At 36.8% G+C, this 24,784-nt stretch overlaps 2 protein-coding genes across 3 annotated transcripts; both read left to right on the top strand.

Moving 5' to 3' along the window:
* Positions 1-2,933: 2,933 nt before the first annotated feature.
* Positions 2,934-3,923, top strand: LOC128156936 (uncharacterized). Its single transcript, XM_052819274.1, has one exon. The coding sequence runs from the start codon at positions 2,934-2,936 to the stop codon at positions 3,921-3,923; it is 990 nt and encodes a 329-aa protein (XP_052675234.1).
* Positions 3,924-10,708: 6,785 nt separating this feature from the next.
* LOC128156118 (uncharacterized) lies at positions 10,709-22,856 on the top strand. Of its 2 annotated transcripts, XM_052818133.1 has the most exons (3): positions 10,709-10,929; positions 19,437-20,690; positions 20,792-20,929. In XM_052818133.1, exons 2-3 carry the CDS (start codon positions 19,503-19,505, stop codon positions 20,873-20,875), a joined length of 1,272 nt encoding a protein of 423 aa, XP_052674093.1. In that variant the 5' UTR covers positions 10,709-10,929; positions 19,437-19,502; the 3' UTR covers positions 20,876-20,929. The 2 variants fall into 2 exon arrangements, with proteins under 2 accessions (XP_052674093.1, XP_052674092.1); XM_052818132.1 differs by having other exon boundaries at positions 10,717-10,929; positions 19,437-22,856.
* Positions 22,857-24,784: the final 1,928 nt, after the last annotated feature.

The following is a 24,784-nucleotide window of genomic DNA, read 5'->3' as shown; positions in this document are numbered from 1 at the left end:
GAAACCTACCTTGAAAATTTGTCCACGTGATCCATAGGGTTCAGAGTTTTATTTCTAAAATTCATTTGAGATTCGTCTGCGCGGTAATAATATTACTGTGTTTCAAACAAAGTGTCATTGATAAAATCAAGCAACGCCATTTCAAGAAATATATAGTAAAACACACATCTTAGTCGAGAAACGCATTACAAAACTATGCTCCAAACTTTTAAATGATTCAGACGAAATTAATTATACTCAACACAATAACAGAGGAGATAATTATGAATCAATTCATAAAAAATAATCAGTATGTGTTCTCGGCCAATTTTTGGCAAACAACTTAACAGATTTAAAAGATTTCTCAAAACCTTATATTTTCATTACGACGTTAGTCCAACGTCATCATTTCCTTACCGTCTGAGAACCCAAAAAATGAAATGCATTTATTGAAAAGACTAGCTGCAGGTCTGTAGCTCCCGGTCTGAAAAAATTCGGATTTTTTCAGACCGGGAGCTATGACAAGACTAGCTGATTAACACATTTTAGAACATGTAAATACTAATTATACATTATTGTGAAAGTTATCAAATGCACAAATGCAATTAACGTAAGGCTGTAAAGATACAGAAAATTGCTATTTTTGTTTTTATGAAACTCTGAGTCAATAAATGCAAAAAAAAAAAAAAATAAAAAAATATTGCCGGACAACTACTGACATAATAAGTTTGTAATCGTATAAAATAATTAGCTCAAGCCAAAAGAATTTTAAAAAATTGGTCGGTATTTAAAATTACGGAAGTTATAATTGTAGAAAAAGGCGAAATTAGCAATTAATTTACTTGTCTATTTTAAAACATTTTAAATGGAAGAGTTCCAACGCACACTCATACTTTATAGAACAAAATGTGACAATGTATGTGACATCTTTAAATTTTCAGCACTTGATAATTATAAATGTTTGTATAAACAGTAATAAACTGTATTTAAGCTTTTTTAAATATTTCCTATTATGCTTCTAAATATCTCAAAGACACTGAATTTGACCTGACCTTTCTACAAATGTAAAACAGTCAAATTAAAATAAAATGATAACATTACAAAGAGTTATCTGAAATCTATGGTTGCATATCTCTGCCCCTTGTGTGCAAGTTATTTTTCTATCAAATATGTTGGCATGCAAGATAGTTATGTCAACATGCAACATAACTATGTTGACATGCAAGAAAATTATAATCAAATAAGAATTATAAAAAATTTCAAAAAATCTTAAATATTGTCCACATGTAACATGTAAGATGCTAGAAACTACTTATTTATGTCGACATGCAACTTATTTATGTTGACATGCAAGAAAAATATGTTGACATGCAACTTAGTTATGTTGACATGCAAGATAAATATGTTGACATGCAACTTATTTATGTCAACATGCAACTTTGTTATGTTAACATGCGAGATAAATATGTTGTCATGCAACTTAGTTAAATTGACATGTAACTTGTGTATGTCATCATGCAACTTAGTTTTATTGACATGCGAGATAAAAAATGTTGACATGCAACTTAGTTATGTTGACATGCGAGATAAATACGTTGACATTGAACTTAGTTGTGTCAACATGCAGCTCTGTTATGTAGACATGCGAGATAAATATGTTGACATGCAAGATGAATATGTTGACATGCAACTTATTTATGTCAACATGCAACTTTGTTATGCACATGTTAACATGCTACTTATTTATGTTGACATGCGAGATAAATATGTTTACATGCAACTTAGTTATGTAGACATGCGCGATAAATATGTTGATATGCAACCGCTAAAGAGAAGACGTACGAATTCGAAGTCTGCTGAAGTTGCACAAATCCATGTGACAAGCTTAGCAAAAGGTATGTGATTTTATTCATTTTGGTCCGTACAATAGCTATGGTCGATAACTCGATAGTTTAAATTTTAAACAGTACATTTTCAATAGTTATTAATGTACAATAATTATTTTTTCCACTGACCCTTTACCCCTATTTTGTCATGTGTGCAGTGACTTCCTTTTTAATCGATTTTGTAAGTGAAATACTGAACTCAAAACCGTATTTCCTTCATTGATTTCAAAAAGCAACGAATGTGGAGTGGAGCTTTGTTCATTAGTAAAATTTTAGTTTATAAAAATAAATATTTATAAAAACCAGCATAAGCTATAAGCTTATATGTCGAATACCCTCGCATTAGGGACACGAGTACAACATTATATATATATACAACTGTGTATATTTTTTTTAAAACAAAATTAAGTGGTTTCAAATTCCGACACCTTTACATTACGGCCTAATCAAAGACCTATATTAAAGGGACTTGGACACTAAAATTTTCAAATTTTATTTTTCCATTTTCAATGTTTATACTGATAAATATAGAAGTTTATAATGCTGTGGTGTTCGTGGAACCATTTCTAGTACGAGCTACCTAGTAGCCATGACGTCAAAGGGCGGGAATCCGCTCGTGCAGATCATCCCAGAAGCTGACAGCTACATGTGAAGATGTACAGGTGAGTTCGGGGCAACCCACGGTTATTATACAGATAGTGTTAGGTAGATAAACACCATATTGGCGCCCAACGTGGGGCCCTGAACTCACGGTATATATTAGACAGGAAAATTTTTTTCCCGCAAAGTGTCAAAGCTGTTTATTAGGCGTTTTCGTTTTTTTTTTTTATATAGATATACGGGTGTAGCCGCCATTTTGGGGGCCCGCCACGTGCTTAGGACAGTAGGGTTAATTCGTGAATTTACTTTCACCTTTGCATATTTTGTGCATAGTTTTTTCGTTTAAAGTTTTATTGCATTGTTGATAGGTATTGTTTTTTGCATTTAGCACATATTTTTGCATTTTCTCGCATAGTCTGTGTTGATTTTGACTTCGAACATTTTTGTGTATTGCACCATTCGCTCGTCATGAATGTTTGGTTTGAAGAGACTTTGCAAGCCTTGGGGTTAGACGACACTTTAACACCCGATGAGGAGTTTGGGTATATTGGTGGCAGACATCATGTCTCAGATAATGTCGGTTTTAGAACTCCGGGTGATATGGGTAACTGTGCTCCGAGCACTGTTAGGGTAGGTCAGGCTGCCGGCCCATCCTGCTTTCCAGGGGGGCAGGCAGGCTATCCCCAGTGTGGGAGGGGGGTTTGGCAGGGTACAGTATGGGAGCCAGAGGTCACTGTGGCACACTCTGTTGTGCCTGGGCCAGCCAGTAGTATTCAGCCAGGGGTGTCCCCCGGGTCTTCGGTTAGATGCAGTTCACCAGTTGGTTATAGGGAATTTGTCCCGCCCAGCGATTATGTAGGGGTCCCCATGTCACGTCGTTCCCATGTGGCCCTTACCCGTCAGTGTGACCCAACTGTTAGGGATGTTCCTGTCGACCGAGGGCCTGAGGATACCATTGGAGTCACCCCGTTGCACCCGCCTCATGTTCAGGGGGACCTGAGACCCCACCTGCTAGACCTGGATTCCCCCATCACCCCTTCCCCCTCCAACCCCATGCCCGGCGGGCCTGTCAGGCCTGCATACCAGCCCACACCCCAGCCCTGTAGCTATTGCCCTACTAGTTCCACCACCCATCCCCAGGACCCTGCTAATGTAAGCCAAGGGCAGCTTGTGGATTTGCCACATGCACCCCAGATTGTTGATTTTCAACCCCTAGCTTCACTTGCTCAGCCTACCCCCGCCCCTGGGAATAGTAACTCAATGTCAGGTAGTAGGCCCCCTCATTGGGTGCCTCGCCATCCTCCCCCTGGGGGGGAGTACCTTGCCACTAGGGTCCAGGAGTCCTTGGTCCGTACCTCACAGGGATCCTTTGGTGTGCGCATGTGCACTGCTGTAACCCAGCCGGTTGCACCCAGCTGTTATTACCCCAACCCCAGCCCCGGGATGATCAGTATTTAACTGCGCAGGGGGGGCCAATGTCAGGATGCCACCAGTATTTTACAGGTTATGTGGTCCCAACACCTGTGGCCTCCTCCCAGCCCAACAATCCTGGGGGAGAGGGAGGTAGAATAGCGCAAGTCCAGCCACAGTATCATGAGCCCTTGTCTGGGAAACCCCATCCCCTGGGTGACCATACATATGTCCCAGTACCCCATGAATATGAGCCCCCGGCTAGAGATGTACCTCCCCATGCAAGTTACGCGGTTATCCGCAACATCTCACGCACCCCCGGAGTACGCGCGGTCATCTGCAGTGTCTCATGGGGTCCCCGATTTTTTGCAGACGCCCGTCGTGACCTATGGCTCACCTGGAGATGTGCAGCTGCCTGCGATGCAGTACAATCCTCAAGACTATACCGCAGTGCCAGCCAGTTCTAGCCATCCGACCGTCCGGAATAGACCTAGATATAAGGATCTCTGCTATAATGGCAAGTCCAACTGGAAAGCCTTCCTTCATAAGTTTGTTCGCCTTTCGTGCAGCCAACAGTGGAATGAGACCGAGCAACACGATCAATTCTGTTTCTTCCTGGAGGGCCCAGCCAGTGAGTATTACACTTTGATGCTGGAGACTACCCCCCGCCTGAGGTTCAGCGAAATACTCCGGAAGTTCGACAAGCGCTTTGGCTCATCGGCACCAGACCTCACTCATCAACTTAATTTCCAATCGGCGACCCAGAATAGTGGTGAGTCCCTGCGACAGTGGTCTGGCAGAGTGCTCACTTTGGCTACTCGTGCATTCCCCCAGCTACCGGATGTTCATACCCAGGCTATACCGCGTCTGTGTTATAGAGCTGAGGACCGGGAGGCGGGTTTGTACGCTTTGGATGGCCAACCCAAGACTGTGGAGGAAGCTGTCGACCGCATGCAGTACTTCCAGCATTCGCGTCAGAGCAGACCCCCCCAAGCCTAAGCGGGAGGCGATTAGGGCCATGGCGGATAAGGACAAGGTAGCTGAAGATAGCCAGAAGGATGGTGAAGGGGAGAATGAGATTAAGGAACTCAAGAGCCGCCTGCAGCAGTTGGAGAATGCCTTAAGGGAGAGTAGTATAGCCCAAGCAGACCCGATGTCTCCGTCACCGCCACCTCCTCGACAAGGAGGGCCGGTGGCACCCCGAGCTAGCCAATGTTTTAAATGTGGTGAGACCGGGCACTTCCGGAGGGAGTGCCCCACCAATGTAGGGAGGAGGAATGAAGCAGGTGCTGGTGTGGGTGGGGACTGCCCCCCTCAATACCGTGGTGGACACCGAGAGGATATGGGTCGCGGAGGATCCAGATATAGCGGCAGGGGAGGGAGAGACAACCAGCCACCAAGGACTGTGCGTACGCTGATGCCTGACCGCGATGTTGGGTTGGAGAGACAGAGAACAGACGACAGTCAAGAGGACCTGCAGAGAGTGAAGCCAGAGTTTGGTCAGTCATGGGAAACCCGTCGCTCCTGCCTTAAGCATTCCAAGCGGCGTGGTGGATTCGGAGTGTGTTTCAGGAATCAACCCATGCCTGGACCCTTTCCTGAGGAGGAGCTGCTGACCAAAGAGGAGGAACCTCCGGTTCCTATTGATGAGATCCTGACTCCAGTAGACCACAGTCTTGAGCTGCAGGAGCCGCCGAGGGAGGATACGACCTCAGAGTCCGGACCCCCTGGAAACAGCGAGGATGGAAGTCGGATGCCTTCGAACCCACAGGCAGTCCCTATGGAGGGGGAGTTGTGTGTTACAGTAAGCCAGCTTTGCCCACGGACGGCATTTACCATAAAGCTGAGGATCCAGGGAGCCCCCATTGAAGCTGTGGTGGATACCGGGGCAGAAGTGAGTGTACTTGGGAGGAAGTTCTATGACAATTTGGAGTCAAGGCCCCCCATTAAGAGACAGGTCACTTTGCTGTAAGCCGGAAGTGGAGCCCATCTCCAGGGATTTGTTGCTGGCCCATTTGACCTTGTTGTGGGCCAGCACACTCAGCAGGTGGATCTCTATGTGGCCCCTCTTAAGGACAGGATGTTGTTGGGAATGGACATCCTATGGGAACACAAAGCCAAGATGGACCTGGAGCTCGGGGTGATAAACTTATGTGGGGAAGAGATGCAGATGACCTATGGTAGAGGTGAGACGGAGAGCGTTGCTCGCATGACGCTAGTGCGTGAGGTCTGCGTTTGTGCCGGCTCAGCTGTATTGTGCCCCTTCAAGCTGGACAGGAGTCTGTCTGAATTCATGACCATTCCGGGTATAGAGAAGTTGTCAGAGGCGTTGCTTATGCCCCATACTTACCATGCTGCTGGAGATGCCTCTATGGCTTGCCTGGTGAACGCCTCGGAAAAGGATATTACTCTGAAGGAGGGGAGCTTCTTGGGAGAGGCAGTTGAGGCTGATTTGCATGTGCCTGCGCCCTACCCTAGGAGAGCAGTCCGGAGTTTAGCTGAGGGTGAACCTGGGAGATCCCACCCTAAGGTGCCCGCCCATTTGCAGGATCTGCTAGAACGATCCTCTCCGGAGCAGAGTGAGAGCTCCCTAGTCCTTTGGGAGCCCTGGCGCCCGGGAGCAGGAGCAAGTTTCGCCCCCAACCCGGAGTACCCTCGTCCCCCTCCTGGAGCCCTGACCGGGGGGTACGTTTTGGCGGAGATGCCGCGGGGTTACCCTGGAGCTCGCAGGGTGCACATCCTGATCCTCCAGGAGTGGTAGGGTGAGCTACCATCACCCCTACAGGCGGAGGCCAGTTTTGATATGGCCTTGGCCGCCCGGCTGATTTTCATCCCGGCTGTTGCTGGGATGGGCGTTGTAGCGCCACCCTGATTGTGGGTCCCACCTGTAGGTGGGACCAGGTTCCCTTTCATTTTATCCCGGCTGTTGCTGGGATGGGCGTGATTGCCCCCCTGAAGATCGGTGGTCCCACCTGTAGGTGGGACTGGCTCCCCAGAAAGAAGACGGAGGGGAGTGTGGTGTTCGTGGAACCAATTCTAGTACGAGCTACCTAGTAGCGATGACGTCAAAGGGCGGGAATCCGCTCGTGCAGATCATTCCAGAAGCTGACAGCTACATGTGAAGATGTATAGGTGAGTTCGGGGCAACCCACGGTTATTATACAGATAGTGTTAGGTAGATAAACACCATAATGCTTTGTCAAAATTTGAAAGTCAAATATTAAGTCATAAGCAAGATACAGAGTTCATAATCCTTTGTTTTGTAAACAAAGCTCGAATGTTTTCATTTTTACATATGTGTTGTATCGGTGCAAGTTTCAATCAAATGTATCTTTCTTTTGTTGATAATAATATTTATGAAGATACTGAATTAGTTCAAATTGTTTTTACAAGTCATTTTGTCAAAGACATGGTAATTCTCTACATTACATTTTTTGTAAACAACTATAAGACTCGAGCTTTGTTTACATAACAACCAATTCTTAATTACCTCTGTATATCGCTTGTAACTTGACTTAAACATTTAATATTTTGGTCCATCATTTAAAATGCACCAGTAAATCATTTTATACATAAAAAATAAAAATGAAATTTTTGATCTGAAATCGTGTACAAGTCCCTTATTTAAGATATTTTTTAAATATTAAAAAAAAATCATAAAAATATTTATTCATATTGTTATCTATCAAAGAACTCCATCAAGCGTAACTGATCGGAATTTAACTGTCTTCCAACCACCAATCTTGATGTTATAATTTAGTTCGCTTTACGTTCATGAATGTAAGTAATTTCATTCAACTTTAGCTTATATTCTTATTACCACAGTGTTTTATGTATTTTTCTGCAATGTCGCAATGAACCTTCACACCTTCATAAATCACCAAAGAAAGCATTGTACCGTTTAAAAAAGGACATCATATGATCGTTCATAATACATGTACTTATGCTTGTATGTATGTATGTATGCAGAAAATATAGCTGCAATGCAATATTTTGTAATATGAAAATAAAGAAAGGATACATTAGTGCAAATTTTTAAGCATTTTTATTTTACGGTACATATAATTTTTTTAAGCATTTTTATTTTACGTTACACTAGACTTTGACCCCGGGTTGACATTGCATATCGGACATTTACGAAATAGGTACATCAACACACCTTATTATTGACATTTACATAACAAAGCTATAATTCTACATAAATGCTATTAATTTCACTACACTTTCCTTAGTTTGAATAATCTAACTGTGTTTCGGGAAAGGCCCTCATCACAGTTAGAATGCCTCCCTTATACCCGTAATGTAGCAGAAAATTGCAGAACGCTCCGGAACGATTTAGGAGAAAGTTAATGAAGTTGCCTTGAAAATAACAGCCAAATTCATCACAACAAACCTTTTTGAGACTGCAGATACCTTTCAACTAAAAATTTTAATCCATAGAATGGAAGAATCCAACACCTTTCTTGGAACGTTCTCGTATTTTCTTTGTAAAACTAGGTCCGTAGGACATTGTTCATTTTTACGATAAAACATATTCTATCTTCGCTCACCTAACAAATATAAATGTAACTTTTTTGCATGTAAACAAATATTTTTTGTCATCAAGAAGACAAATGTAAGTACTTAGTTGAAATGTGTATTTGTTATTTTATACTTTCTCTCATAAGAAATCATTAATATATATGAACAGAATATATAGCAAAAGACCAATGGAAATTTACGCTTATTTGTATTATCATTTCTGAGTTAGTTCATACAGATGTGATATTGTGGAAACATAAACAAAAGATTCCGTTAGCGTGAATGTATTGCGTAAGCCCAAGATTGTAAAATCCAAAAAATCCAGGTGATTTCCGGGATTTTCGAGGAATTTTCGTTGATTATTAATTAGGAAAGCTTAGCTCAGAAAAAATAAAAACAAATTGGTAATCTTTAAGTACTCATGATGTTTAAAATATATAAAACATAAGACAGTATTCTTTCGATTTCTCGGTATTAAAGACCCAAAATTCGAGTCTATTATTTTAATATAGTAGTATAGATATAAACTACTTTACATGCATTTATTATACATTTAAAAATTTGCTGCCAGTATGTCGTATTGAGCAGTTCTGATGCGCACTCGTTTTTGCTTAGCAAAATCAATTCGATATTATTACCTACATTATATAAACATATATTCTTCTACCTCTGGGCGAAACGCTGGGGATACGAAATTTTTAAAAACGTTATTGTGATACAATACAGCTTTAAATGGTGGTCTACAACATCGCTTTACACACACACACACACACAATAAAAATCCCACAAAGTTGTACAAAGAGCTCATTTTGCCTTGCATGGCAAACATACGGGCTTTTGTCTAGAAAAATGTAGAGGGATTTATATGGGGAAAATCTCACGAAAGGTAAAGGATTAGTAAGCTGAAAGACTCCATTGTGTAGCTTCTAGGAACAGTAGGGTATGGAATGAAACGATTCAATAACAGAAAATATCCCTTAATCAAACTAAGTGATGTCGAGATAGCGTGCCAATCCTAGGGATTTACCAAGCATTTTTTATCTTCTTGCGTCTATATAGCAGTGTCCGTCGATATCATTTAATGACACTGCTGGTAATTTGTAGAAGACATACCATGTTCTCTGGTTCCTTGCTTCAAACTGCGATAGCGTACATGGATTATTCAATCTGATTTTCAATAGTACATTTATACTAGGTCAATGCATGTGGATTTCGCGGCGGGACATCCTAAAGAGACGATGATTGTCTATTTTTTTTTTTAATCAAGAAGACAAAAGAACCCATAAAACATAAATTATTGTTATACTTTCATGTTAAATACTGAAATCTGATTGGTTAAGACGCAGTTAATAATATTTACTATTACCCTCAGCGTTAGCAACGCACTTGGCAACGGGTAACATTAAAAAATGTTACATGCGCGAAAATTATGCGCGTACGGTTCGCTGTAGAATTCACGTTATTCCTATATAAAAGCAGTAAAATTTTCTTAAAAATTTTAAAAAAGACATTCAGTATAACAAAATAAATAGTGCCTGTTTGGGAGGATAACAGTTGAAATTGACACCCCTCGGAAACCATTGTCAACCTCCGCTTCGCGTCGGTTGACAATGGTTTTCTCGGGGTGTCAATTTCAACTGTTACCCTCCCAAACAGGCACTATTTATATAATAATAAATGTTTGTAGATTTGTTATGGAATAGTTTGAATAATTTTATTTTCAAAATATCTACACCCTCTAAGACACACGGAGAGGACAATGTAGGCGGTGAAATGCAGCATTGAAATGAATACCAAATTTGGCCTCCTCCCACTCCCCCCCCCCCCCCCCCCCTCAAAAAAAAAATATGATCGTCTAGAACCAAATTTCAGCACACCGAAAACGCGATCTTCTAGTTAATCTCTATATTCTATATATAATTGTATCATCCGTGTTTACATTTTTTAGCATGATCAAATGTGACTTATAGGTCCAATGGGCCGGGTGCTTCATTTGTACTTTTTAGCAAGGATTTGTATTTTGTTTTAAACGGCAAATTTATACATGACATTATAATAAATTACTTACTTACTTACTTACCTATTATATACCCTAACTTGGTCATACCAAAAATGCAAATTAGCAACAACTTTGAGATGAAAGCAAAAGTAGTATTAAGACACATAATATGCTTTATACTTAAGAAGACATCCAGATTTGGGAGTAATATCAGCTTTCAGCTTTAATAAGTTGGTGAACCAATAAGTTCAACAGTAATATAAAAGTATTTTAACAGCGATATCACGGATGTGGCATTTCTTTTCTTGTTTATGCCATAACATGTATGAATGACTCAAAACATTTCAGAATCACCGTATATGGAACTTGCTTAAGTTGATTTAGTTTCAGATCGATCGTTGGAGCAGGAAATCTGCGTATTCATTAATACATAAAATCAGGGAGTAGTCGTTGCTGTATCTTAGAGGACTAACAGCTGCGACAGCGGGCTGAAAAACCAGCCGGATGTGAAACTTCAGGTAAATTGCTCTACAGGTAGGACTTCTTTATTTTCTTAGAATATTTTTTTTTTAGTTGGAAAAAGCAAATATGACAGTCCCATCTTTTAAGGAGTTAATATTATGCTTTTAAATTCCGGTATTTATAGACCTAAGAAAGAAGTTTGTAAACAATAACGCGCATTTTTTTTTTATAATTAAAATTTCCAATGCTTTAAAGAGTGCTCAATGGTTGTTGGCATTTTTAGACTATATCACTCTTTTTTAGAAGAGTTTTGTGAAAAAGAATATTTTTTCCTTAATCAAATGCTAACGATTTAAAAAAATTAAAAATTTTGTGATTTTACAATGTAACACCGTTGTCAAAAAATTCGTCTATGTTTTTATATTCTATATGCAAGAACAAACTTAAAAACTATTTAAGGCATCTTCCTTGGCTTTTCACTTATCCCTTTTTTTGAAGGGGGGGGGTCTTGCAATAAAGGGACTGAATTAAGCACTTCCCTTATTAGGCTGTGCTTTTCCCACATTTCCAACGCTAAGAATATGAAACTAATTGATTATTTTGCCATGATCTTGGGGCTATTACTTCATCATCTGCCTCTTTTGCTACAAAACTTTCGAGATTTAGCATCGTTATGCTCAGAGATTCCATCTTTTAAAAAGCAGTTCTTCTTAGTTGATTCCATTGACTATAAAAAAAACTACAACTTAATGATATCGATATTTGCTTTTTCATTATCATTGCAGTTGCGGAAAAAAACTGATTAGTTCGAGATAACAAATGTGAAGAAAATTACAATCTCATTTGATTTACATCCATCCATCCATACACACACATATACATGGTAGACTTGTTACTGTTCGGCATAATGGTATGGGGCGTACAGAGATATTGTAGAAATGTACAGCATTCTCACATCTACAGAGGAAGGAATACCATGTTCAAATCTACTGTATAACACAGGAGACTTCATCTCTGAAAAAGCTACTACAGTCAAATACAGAATTCATTGTAGGACTATGTATGTTGGACAAAACATCCTGTGACTGTTTATTTCGACCATATAGCTTAAAACTGTGTGATTGTTTATTTCAACTACAAAGTTTAGAACTGTGTGATTGTATATTTCGACTTCAAAGCTTAGAACTGTGTGACTATTCATTTCGTTCATATAGCTTAGAGCTGTGTGATTTTATATTTCGCACACAAAGCCCCTGTGTGATTGTATATTTCGACGACAAAGCGTTTGTATAACAATATATTTACATCTACCAAGTATTATTTCCTCTATTTCTTACGAAACTTATAGTTAATTCATAGCTCTATAGAAACAGACAGACTGAAATCTACACTCCCCGTTTATCGATTGGTCGAAATCTACAACGGCTGAAACTGACAAGAAATTGACAGGACTAAAATTGACATGCCCTGTTTATCGATTGGTCGAAGCCAACAGCGACCTAAGAAAAATCACGAACTGCACGAAATAATCATGATGATGTCAGACTAAAAGTCTCACAGGAGACGATTTGGTTGTTTCTTTTAGCTAACGTACTTATGTACGTTAACAGTAATTTAGTGAATTTTACTAACTTTTCATAATCAATTTATGAATTAGTTAAAAGAAAGATGCTAATATGAATAATAAAATGCTTTATTTGATGATTCATGCGGGTTATGAAGGTAGCGATCATTGCAGAAAAAAATTACGTAACCTGCTGACATTGTATGATATTTACATCTACCGAGTATTTTCTCCTCCATTTATTAAGATATAGAAATTAACAAGGCTGAAATCTACACGATCCAGTTCTTATCAGTTTATCGATCGGTCAATATCTTCAACAACTTCAGAAAAATCAAAGACTGCACGAAATAATCTTGATGATGGCAGATTCATATAAGACATACACATGCATATAAATATATCTATACATAGCGGACATTGCTGGCGATGGACTGTGCACTAGAGACAATATATAAATGTTAAGTGTATACAGAGTTTATGAATATATTGGACCATTCATTCAACAAAACCTCACCTCGACAAACATTGCAAAACAACACAATAAAAAAGAACATTATTTCTAACGCTGGTTTAGAACCACATCAATTTTCTGGACAAAAATACTTTGGAACTGTGTATCATGGGCATATCTACTTAATAAGATCTACACTGATTGAATTAAACTGATATTAACACGCATACAATATATGAACGTTGCTTGCCCTCACTCGAAATATTATCATTCCTAATGTAATAAACTGAGCAGCAAATATAAAAGAAATATAGTGAATCACAATGGATATAATTTCTTTCCGTTTTGATGTATTTGTTATTATGATTAGTTTTCGCCAATTTATTCTTTTGTTGGTTTGAAGATGTCAAATGACAGGTGAAAAAACCTAAACAACAAGATATCCAAAAAACAAAGATAATTTTGGTTTTATTTACATATAAGTTGGTTTCAAACACTGCAGAGAAAAAGTCAACTTCCATTCAACTGTAACCATTGACACACATTCATGCAATTTTAAACATCAAAAGAACCTTTAAAATTATGAACAAAAAAACTAGAGACAAGGATCATATAAGACAACAACATCAAATACCACAGCAACACCGAAGAACACAAAATAACAACAACGTCCATACAAAAACAGCAACACAAAAACAAAACAAAAACAAACACCACAGGAAACAGCTACAAATACTACACGAACGGTAACAAATAATACCCTAACAGTAATAAATAGCACGAAATATCATATAAACAGCAACCAATGAGACACAAAACAAAACAAAAAGCTACATAACAACAACACAGAAGACCACACAAGCAAACAACAAAAATTATCCCGTACTAATAGCAACAACAAATTCTATATAATTACCTCAACACCTAAATCGATAAAAACCCATTATGATAGCAACAAATAACGCACAAAACAGTGACAACATATTAAAGACCACGCAATAATATCAACTTTAACATCCATATAAAAACTGTACCACCAAAATTAAATACCAAAGAAAACACCCCCCCCCCCCCCCCCAAAAAAAAAGCAACGCATTACAGTGACACCAAAGTTCCACATGCCAACAGAAAACAGCTGCAACAAATTACCTAGGATGATAGCTACACCAAACAAATAACGACGACAACGACAACAACAACAAAGACGTCCAGACAGCAAAACTGATATTGAAGTCCATACAAAACTGCAACATCAAAACCAAACAAGGTCGCAACATATACCAAATAATACCAAACAGTAAAAAGACTACACAAAACAACAACACGATATAAGTTCAAACGAAACAACAACACTATATAAGTTCAAACGAAACATCAACAAGGAAAGACCAAACAAAACAGCAACACAAAGGATAAAACAAAACAACAACATACAAAAAAAAACAACACAGCTTACCATACAAAACAGCAAAACAAATGACCATACATTGGCATACAAAATAGCAATACAAAGGATAATACAAAACAACAACACCGCTTACCATACAAGACAGCAGCAACACAAATGACCATACAAACCAGCAATACAAAGGACCATACAAACCAGCAACACAGATGATCATACAAAACAGCAGCAACACAAATGACCATACAAAACAGCAACACAAATGACCATACAAAACAGCAATACAAAGGACCATACAAACCAGAAATACAAAGGACCATACAAACCAGCAATACAAAGGACCATACAAACCAGCAATACAAAGGACCATACAAACCAGCAATACAAAGGACCATACAAACCGGCAACACAGCTTACCATACAAAACAGCAACACAAATGACCATACATTGGCATACAAAACAGCAATACAAAGGATGATACAAACCAGCAACAACACCGCTTACCATACAAAACAGCAGCAACACAAATGACCATACAAACCAGCAACACAAATGATCATACAAACCAGCAATGCAAAGGACCATACAAACCAGCAATACAAAGGACCATACAAACCAGCAACACAAATGATCATACAAACCAGCAATACAAATAATCATACAAAACAACAACACCACTTACCATACAAAACAGCAGCAACACAAATGACCATACAAACCAGCAACACAAATGATCATACAAACCAGCAATACAAAGGACCATACAAACCAGCAATACAAAGGACCATACAAACCAGCAGCAACACAAATGACCATACAAACCAGCAACACAAATGATCATACAAACCAGCAATACAAAGGACCATACAAACCAGCAATACAAAGGACCATACAAACCAGCAATACAAAGGACCATACAAACTAGCAGCAACACAAATGACCATACAAAACAGCAACACAAATGATCATACAAACCAGCAATACAAAGGACCATACAAACCAGCAAAACAAAGGAGCATACAAAACAGCAACACAAAGTACCATACAAACCAGCAATACAAAGGACCATACAAATAGCAGCAATACAAAGGACCATACAAACCAGCAAAACAAAGGACCATACAAAACAGCAACACAAATGACCATACAAACCAGCAACACAAATGGCCATACAAAACAGCAATACTAAGGACCATACAAACCAGCAATACAAAGGACCATACAAACCAGCAATACAAAGGACCATACAAACCAGCAATACAAAGGACCATACAAAGCATTCAAGACAACATCACATTAATTGAATAAGTCACGATTAAGAGAACCGCAAATGTTTGTATTAGTAATCGAGTACTCAGTATTTGATTTTCTGTTAAACGTTGGTCTTTTTACATACTAGAGACGTCTTAAAACTTACAATGCTGAAATGGTCACAATGTCTTCGCAGTTTTATGTACTAAAGTTGACCCACATATATAGGTTTTTTGACTTGTGACAGTTTGTCAATTTCCTTCAATTTGACTTGCTTTTTTCACTGTAATCGATCTTCTTGTGTTTGTTGTAATCATTATTTTTCGTCTCGTATTTCTGTCTGCTGGATATTAAAACTGACACATCCATCTTTTCTTGGGTTGTTTACAATATTTTTCAGAACTGTATTTCTTTTAGACATGACATTTTTGACGTTTTTTATTGTTTTTCAAATCCGATGCCCCGTTTTTTTGCTTTTAACAAAAATTGCCATAATCGACATGAGCATCTTGTCAGGAACAGTTCTCGTTATTCTGTCCATTCTTTCAGTTTCCTGTTATAATATATAAAGATCCCCCGGGAACAAAGGTAATAGGTCTCTCGCGTACCCCCTTCATCTGGAACGCGCCAAAAAAACAGGCCGACCTTATGATATGCCATCAATCTCCTTTATCTATTTATGAAAGAACCGGACATAAGCAATTAGGACGTTTGTCTCCTACAAAATTGTAAACACTATAAATATAGTCTTATTCCCAGAGCTACTCGGCAGTATTTCATGCTACAAACATCTTTATGTTTATTGTTTGCTGATAATTTTTTGTTTCCTTGAAAAGATTTTGTTCTTGAGATTTGGTAAAACATCTGTTCCCATTACAAACATATAAAAATAAACACATGTAAGTTTAATTTACTAGCATTCAGAAGATTTTAACATGTTAAAAAAATAAATTTTCATATTGTTTTTCTTGAAAATGCATTTATATTTTTTCGTCAAATTTCCTTTTATTAAGCCATAATTAAGCCATATTAAAATAGTCTAATTTACATCAAATGCTCTAAATGACGTACTCTAGATCGATAAAATAGGTTCAATGCAATCTCTGAAATTCAGAATCAGATCTAGAATGGCACAATTGACAAGAGTAATCTTTTTTATTTCTTGCTTGATCGTTAACAGATAACCCAAAGAAAAAAAATCTACCTTGCTCATATTTAAAAATGGTCTATCTAGAATATCAACATTTTTTGTGATTCTGTATCCATTCATTTTCACCAGCCAAGGGTTTTCCAAGGGTTTATGGGGAGCGAAGTGGACCGAAGACCCTTGGCTAGCGAAGATGGTATCCATCTTGCAAACTGAAGTTTTCAGTAACTGTTACAGAGTAAGATGTCGATTTCCAATCAAAATGAAGCATCCTGCAAACATTTGATTTGCTTCCACTTTACTTGTAGTCATTGTTAAGTCATTTTCTGGACTAACCCTTGTAGTGTTTCTTCAATAATGTCTTCCTAGTATAAAGGTTTTAATTTTTTTTTCATTTCCTGAAGAAAAAGCTGACTCTGTGTTTTATTACCTTTTTCCTGATTTGGATAGCTTGTTACATCACATCATCTTTTTGACAGTTATTAATAAATTAACATTATAATATACTAAGTACTTCAAAACTTCAATCATTAGTCCTGTGGACATATTGAAATATTATCATTTCATTTATAACGCCATGCAAGTAATCATAAAAGGAAATATCAGCTTATCATTTTATGATTTAAAACTGATTTATTTGTCTAGAATAGCATTCTGAGTCATCCAGGCGACCTATTGCAGTTAGATTTCATATTCTAAATCTCTACATGTACCTAAAGTGTGAAATTCATGACCTACTGGACAGGGGTTCAGGCCCTAGGGTGAGGCAAATATGGCCATATAATGAAAATGCATTAAATCTTAGTGACCGTCAAGGCCTGTGGGCCTCTTGTTTTTATTAGATGACAAAAACTATAGGTTTTACAGGAAGTTGTTATGGAAACAGTTTTTATGAAACACATTGAAAGATATCGAATTAATCTTTGATATCTGATTTTTTTCGGGGGGGGGGGGGGGTTAATTCAATTTTCTATGTTTCAAATAGTCCCTTTGCAGTTATAATGAGTAAGTGACCGTGTCATACACCAAGAAGGACCTCGTGATTGTAAAATATTTATAATGCCAATCCTGAAAAAAATATTGAAGACTATGAGGATTGTTACATGTAACAAAAATACACGACATATGTGCAATACTAGGATAATTATAAATGATAAATTCAAATTCATCATTATTTTTCATGATGTTGTAGATATTTTTATCAGAAAAAAAATTATTTGTGATCTAAAAATATGTTTATTTTTGTAATACGCCAAGGCAGCTATTATATTACTGTATATATCAATTAAGGTTTTCTGGCAAAACGTGGTTTTTCATTCCCGCTTTATATATATATATATATATATATATATATATATATATATATATATATATATATATATATATATATATATATATATATATATATATATATATATATATATATAAATGATATTATTAAATGAAGTCAACATTTCCTAGATGTTTGATGGCGCTAAAAATGTTACCAGTTAATCAAATACAAGAGGCTAAGTAGCTAACGTCATATAACACCATGTTTTTGCAATTCATATCTTTTGATCACTGTGATATAGAGAAAACATAATGTTAATGATATATTTTATTGCAATATCGCAGACAAACATCAAGAATCCCAAATGTAAATATCACGCTTCAGCTGGCTCTCTATCTCATCTATTGAAAAGATACAATCCTAGACTCCTGAGAGGAAGCAGTGGGGTTGTAAAGCAGATAACGCATTCATCGTTTGCTTCACAATCAATATCAACCTCTGGTATCCATTTATACGAGACTGTCAAATCTGATACAGTTCACTGTTGAAGCAAGATTGTAATATATATATTAACAGTTTGAACCTAGCACAATTTTTACTGAATGTAAGCTGTAAGAGTAGCACTATTGTAAGGCATATGTTTTCAGTTTTAAAGTAGACAAGTAATTTCGTTGCACAATTTTCACGAATTTTTAACTGTAGCACGATTGCATGTAATTCATATAGGCCTATTTACAATTTTAACATAGTTTTTTCATTGCACTATTTTCAATGAATTTTAGTTGTAGCACGATTGTAATACAAATATTATTTTACAGTTTTAACGAAGTTAGTTCGTTGTACAGTTTTCACTTATTTTTAGCTGTAGCACGAGTGTAACACATATACATGTATTTACACTTTTAACGTAGTTATTTCATTGCACAGTTTTTATTTATTTTCAGCCGTACAGACGTCAGAAATCTACTTTCGTAGTTTGATCTTTCATCACTTCTTAATTAATGATTTACAAAATGAAATTAAGAAAATTATCATTAGTTTTCGGGGTTTTTCTTGTCTAACCTTTTGAAGACTACAAGTTGTTTCCGTGTCTAGTGGAATTCAGAAAGAGACGATTTTTTATACCCGTGATTTGACGAAAATAACAAAGTAAAACTAACGCTAGATACAGACTAACTTTCTCAACCATATTACGAAAAAACAAATTTGTTAACGTTTGCATAATTGTATTTTCACGCATAAATTAATGTGTTTGAAGCCTATTGAGTCTCTCGAAGATATATTTGCCAAGAGATTTTAAGGTATTAATATATATAGCGGCTTGAAAGTGAATATATTAATTTTAATTCTTAAATATTTAGTGAATGCATGTTAGAAGTATAATTTTTGACGCAGCTGTGACATTTTCCGTTTGTGGTTTGATAATGTATTTTGATGTCCGTTATATACTTTTATTTCTTCATTTATCTTTTAATACTTTTCAGGAATTGGACCAAGAAAAGTCAGTCCATATCTGAGTGGTTTCAAAGATTCGGGAATGTGAAAGGAAAATGGATCGCTGCAATACAAACATTGATAATTTTTCGTCTGTAATGAACATCAGAGAACTGATTTCGGAGGACATCGTAGCTCACAACGATTTTCTGTTTTTCACTTATGGAGTAGCATTGTCCATCATAATATGCATTGGGATACCAGGAAATCTCTTTGCGTTAGTCATTCTAATGCACAGGTCTTTACGGAGTTCCCCCGTGAGCATTGTAAAAGCCTTAACCATTCACGGAATTGTTAACATGTGTTTTTCGATATATTTGGAAATCATACCGTCAATTAAGTTACATATGGATACGGAACGTTTTGACAGTGAAACATTTAAATCCTTATTACAATTAAAATGCAAAAGCAATGTTACTTCGTCATCTCCAAGTGTTTTTCAATGTTTAAGGCACATTGACGTCTACGTTAATACAACCAAGTCGCTCATGGCCCAAATGAAACCAATGTACGACCAATTTATTAATGGGACCTCGCTTGGACATAACTCCGCAATTATCGAAAACTGTATCTTCAATAAAGTGGATGCATTTCAAATCTTTCCTGGTTCGATGCGAAATAAATCGATATCAAATTATGATTCGCAGGTGGAATCCCCATCTAATTCTTTTCTCGGTGCTGACAGCTTTTCAGTGGATAAGGATATTAGCAACTTCATTGAGGAAGCCGTGGAGAGATTTGTAGGCTACACCCTTGTTAATTATGGGTTGCTTATCACCTTTTGTCTCGCAGTTGAGAGATGTGTGGCAATTTACTTTCCTTTTCAAGCAGTTAGGTGGCTTACAATACGAAAAACTAGAATTGCGTTGATTCTTATACTTTTAAGTTGTGTTTGTATACATCTGCCGCAGATGGTCAAAGAAATCAGGTTTGCACTGTCCTCTCCCTCTGATCTCGACCCACACACTGATGACAGCTTGATGTTCGTGGAACCAATCAGACAAGAGTATGAACAATTCTATGCCGTTATAAGTCTCTTGATTTGCATTGCTACTTTCAGCTTAAATATTTTGGTATTGGTTAAACTCGTCATTTTACACAGACGATTAAAGTATTGTAAACATTTAGTAAACGCAGAACGGACGGAAATCAACATCACTGTAGCAATTGTTGTACTGATATTTTTTCAACTTCCTTTCCATATCATGGCCTCAACTCTTGCGTTCATTCAATCCGGTCCAACAGTAAGCAACGTAGATTTGTTTGTGAAAACAACAGTATTAATACGATTTTTCTTCATTTCTCAGTCTGCCTTAAATTTCATCATCTATTGTATTCTTGCTAGAAACTGTCGAAAAGTCTGCAGAATCTTGTTCAGGAAACTGTCTTTGAGTTTTACGAGGAAGACGACAAGCCTAACGCACCATGATGACAGACTGACTAATGAAAGAATTCGAAGAATTTACTCGAACTCTTTAACAACGGTTAAACCAACAGAGAGAGAAGACGTTCACATGCGAATGAACCCTTTGGATGATATTCATTTAGATACGTTAATAGGGCGTAATAGGCATAACCATAAAGAACAAGACTTGATTCATAACCCGCATTCGCTGAAGAATGGAAAGAGTTCTGTCACAAAAACGGATTATGTTTAGGATTTCCGTATTCTAGGTCATGAACAATATCTATATTATTATGTCAGTTTTGCAATTTCTGTTGCTGTCCATTAACAAAGTAATTCATTGCAAATGAGTAAGTGATGAGTTTATGTAAAAGAAATGTTGTTCATTGTCTGGCAACTTTTAATTTTTTCCATTACGCACTGCATTTGCAAATATAAATGTATTGTTATATCGAATTGGTAATGCACTAATGCAAATTCGAGATATTTGAATTAAATGAACATAATTCTCAGTACATTTATTTAAACTATAAGATGCTATGCTTTCTTTGGTGATTCGTGCGGGATATGAAGGTGGCGACATTGGGAAAAAAATAAATAACCCCTCAACACGAGTTACGTAAAGAGGTATCGCGCCCTTTCCCACTATTTCCAACACCCGTATTTGGACGGAAAGTATCTATTATTAAATATAAATGCAGGTACCTGTCGCAATACCTAGGTACTGATTTTATAATGATGTCTGTACCACTGATTTGTCAACTGCGTGTATAAAGACAGTTGAATTTCTAAACCGTGATGACTTCGAGCAAAATAGCATGACTTTAAGTAATAATAAGAGTACAATGTATAGTGTTATTGAAAAGATCAGTTTATATGTTGAGTGCGCTCATACTCAGAATTAAACAAGAGAAGGTTTTTATTTAAAACAAAATTGATGAAATCGATCCGCCGACCGCAAAATCAAGAAGACCTTCGCGTAACCACAAGGCCACGCATATATCACTTTACTTGGATGTCTTTTTAATATATGTGGCTACATATATGGTTACATCAGAAAACTCACTAATTGAAATATTTGTCTAATTTTCAGTACAAAGAGCACGTTAAAGCAAACTTTATTCATTGTAACTATAACTTAAATCGGATTTTTGGGGGTTTAAATTCTTTAAAATAGTACATTATGTACAATGTATATATCCCTAACAAAACCCGAAGTTTTTAAAGAAGTTAGCGTTGTTTAAGATAAATAAGACTCTCTTTACATGGTAATTGTGTGACTTTCGATTCTTTGAATATATCTTGACTAAATATTGTATAATATTGAAAATGTCTTATGTTTGCAAAAGCGCTATATTGTTGGCGAAATATAATGGGAAAAGGCGTCATACCTCTTGTCTGCATTTATCGCTGCCGTAGTTGTTTATATTTATATTTTTAACAAATTAGTAAATTGATTGTAAAAAGTAAAATTAACTAAATTACTGTTAATGTATATAAGTACGTTAGCTAAACGAAACAGCCTAAATCGTCTCCTATGGGAATTTGAGTCTGACATCATGATCATTTCGTGCAGTCCGTGATTTTTCTGAGGTCGATAAAGGTTTCAACCAATCGATAGACTGGGCGTCTAGATTTGAGTCTTATCAGTTTCTATAGAGCTATATTTATATCTACCAGGTATTATTCCCACTATTTCTTACGGAAACTTATAGTTGATTCATAGCTCTATAGAAACGTCTACACGCCCCGTTTATCGATTGGTCGAAATCTGCAGCGGCTGAAAATGACAAGAAACTGGCAGGACAGATATCGACACGCCCTGTCTCACAAGAGACGAATTGGCTGTTTCTTTTAGCTAACGTACTTACGTACATTTACAGTAATTTAGTGAATTTTAATTACTTTTCATAATCAATTTATCAATTAGCTAAAAGAGAGATGTTAATATAAACAAGAGAATGCTTTCTTTGATGATTCATTCGGGTTATGAAGATAGCGATCATGGCAGAAAAAAATTACATAACCCGCGTTAGCGGGTTATGTATTTTTTTCTGCAATGTCGCTACCTTCATATCCGAACGAATCACCAAAGAAAGCATTTTATTGTTTAAATGAATTAGATTAGATCTAAATTATCTAGATTTACGTAAGAAATAGAGGGAATTATACTTCGTTGATGTAAATAAATATATATATATACATTTATATCTGTACCTGGCTGTTCTATTATTCTTTGTAAAAAGATATCCCCCAAACCAATCAAAACAATATATTCAATGTATATAATTGGGTAGATTAAATGCAAATAAATCTATAAGCCGCGATGATCAAATAAAAAACATACTCAGAAATGTGTGCGGCCCTTTAATCTTTAGGTTTTCTGGTGTCTATTAATTTCTTCGAGAGAACAAACGAACTTTTCTTCCATGAAATGTATATAGTCGTCTATGAAAATCGGAACCTATCGATTACTCGATAAACGGAGTCTTGAAATAGAATTTGATGTATAGTACTTCTTAGGACTAGGGTTAGATGGAACGTTTTAGTAATATCTTTGTATATTCTTTTTAAATTAAAGCTGTCTTTTTAAGCAGCTACGTGTACACTTATGGAATTTACACAAAATTGGCCCCAATGATGCATTTTGCACGCATTTGTACTTGATTGGATACATAACATCAAGATTTGCATGCATATATCATGATAGAATATAATTTTATTAAGAAAAAATCTCTTTTCAAACGCAGTTTGGAGAATTATTTGTCACTGTTCTTAAAAATTGATTTTTATGCACCCTTGAATGTATCAAAACATTAAGATTTTACGAGCCTGGGATAGTTGGCCCACATTTCCAGTTGTACTCCATTCTAAAATTTATTCTTGATGAAGGATTGCCATTGAACATTTAAGGGTACGTTTGAATCTTTCCTGTAAAGGATTGTAACTTAAATATGGTTAGATACATTGAAATAATGGATCGTCAATTGCAAATCTTGGTCAGTGTGTGTGTGTGTGGGTGTATTATATACATATGTATATGCAAAACTTACCATATTCCAACATCATTCAAAGTTTCTTTTATAACAAGTTGCAATATTGTTTAACATGCATATACACACTGTAAAATCAAAATTTACAATAGCCAGAATATGACAGTGTTTCAAATATACAAAATGTACAAACATGACGCTTACAATTCGTTTGTTCGACGAAACGATAATGCTAGAATTGGTCAATATTAACGAATCTCATCTCTCTAACTGAACGGCATTCTTCACCCTTCTCCCTCCAGATTTGTTGTTCATTAATTTGTTTTAATTTTTATTCATTATGTTTAAACGGCATCCTTAAAAAGACAGCTTCCAATTAATTTTACACTCTGTAGAATGTCTCTGCTTTTAACAGTCTGGGCTGTGTATAATTTCAAACAATTCAACCATGCACAAAGCGTGTGTTCTTTAGACAGAAGCAATTTCGACTGTTTCGGTAGATTAGAATAATGGCATGACTGATTCTATTGAACATGTCAGAAACATGGAATGGTCTCCGTGCGGCCATTGCGTGGTCTTGGCGTGTTAAGACCCCCCCCCCCAAAAAAAAATAAAAATAAAAAAAAACTTGTTTATTTGCCAGTTACTTTGCACCAACAGTTTATTGAATTTGATTATTTTATCTTTAAACCTTTTATACCTTACAACTACTATAGATGTTGATACCTATTTGATTGCGTTTCATTTAAAGCATAAAAATATAGATAATAGACACTGTCATAATTACAGTATAAAGATGGCATAATTGCGGTGCGTCTTTTTACCCCAATGAACCCCAATGATACCCCAATGAACCCCAATGATACCCCAATGAACCCCAATGATACCCCAATGAACCCCAACGATACCCCAATGAACTTTGAAATACCCAATGATACTA

The sequence above is a fragment of the Crassostrea angulata genome, chromosome 7 (assembly GCF_025612915.1).
Source record: "Crassostrea angulata isolate pt1a10 chromosome 7, ASM2561291v2, whole genome shotgun sequence".
Taxonomy (NCBI): domain Eukaryota; kingdom Metazoa; phylum Mollusca; class Bivalvia; order Ostreida; family Ostreidae; genus Magallana; species Magallana angulata.
This window is presented reverse-complemented; position numbering and strand designations above follow the sequence as displayed.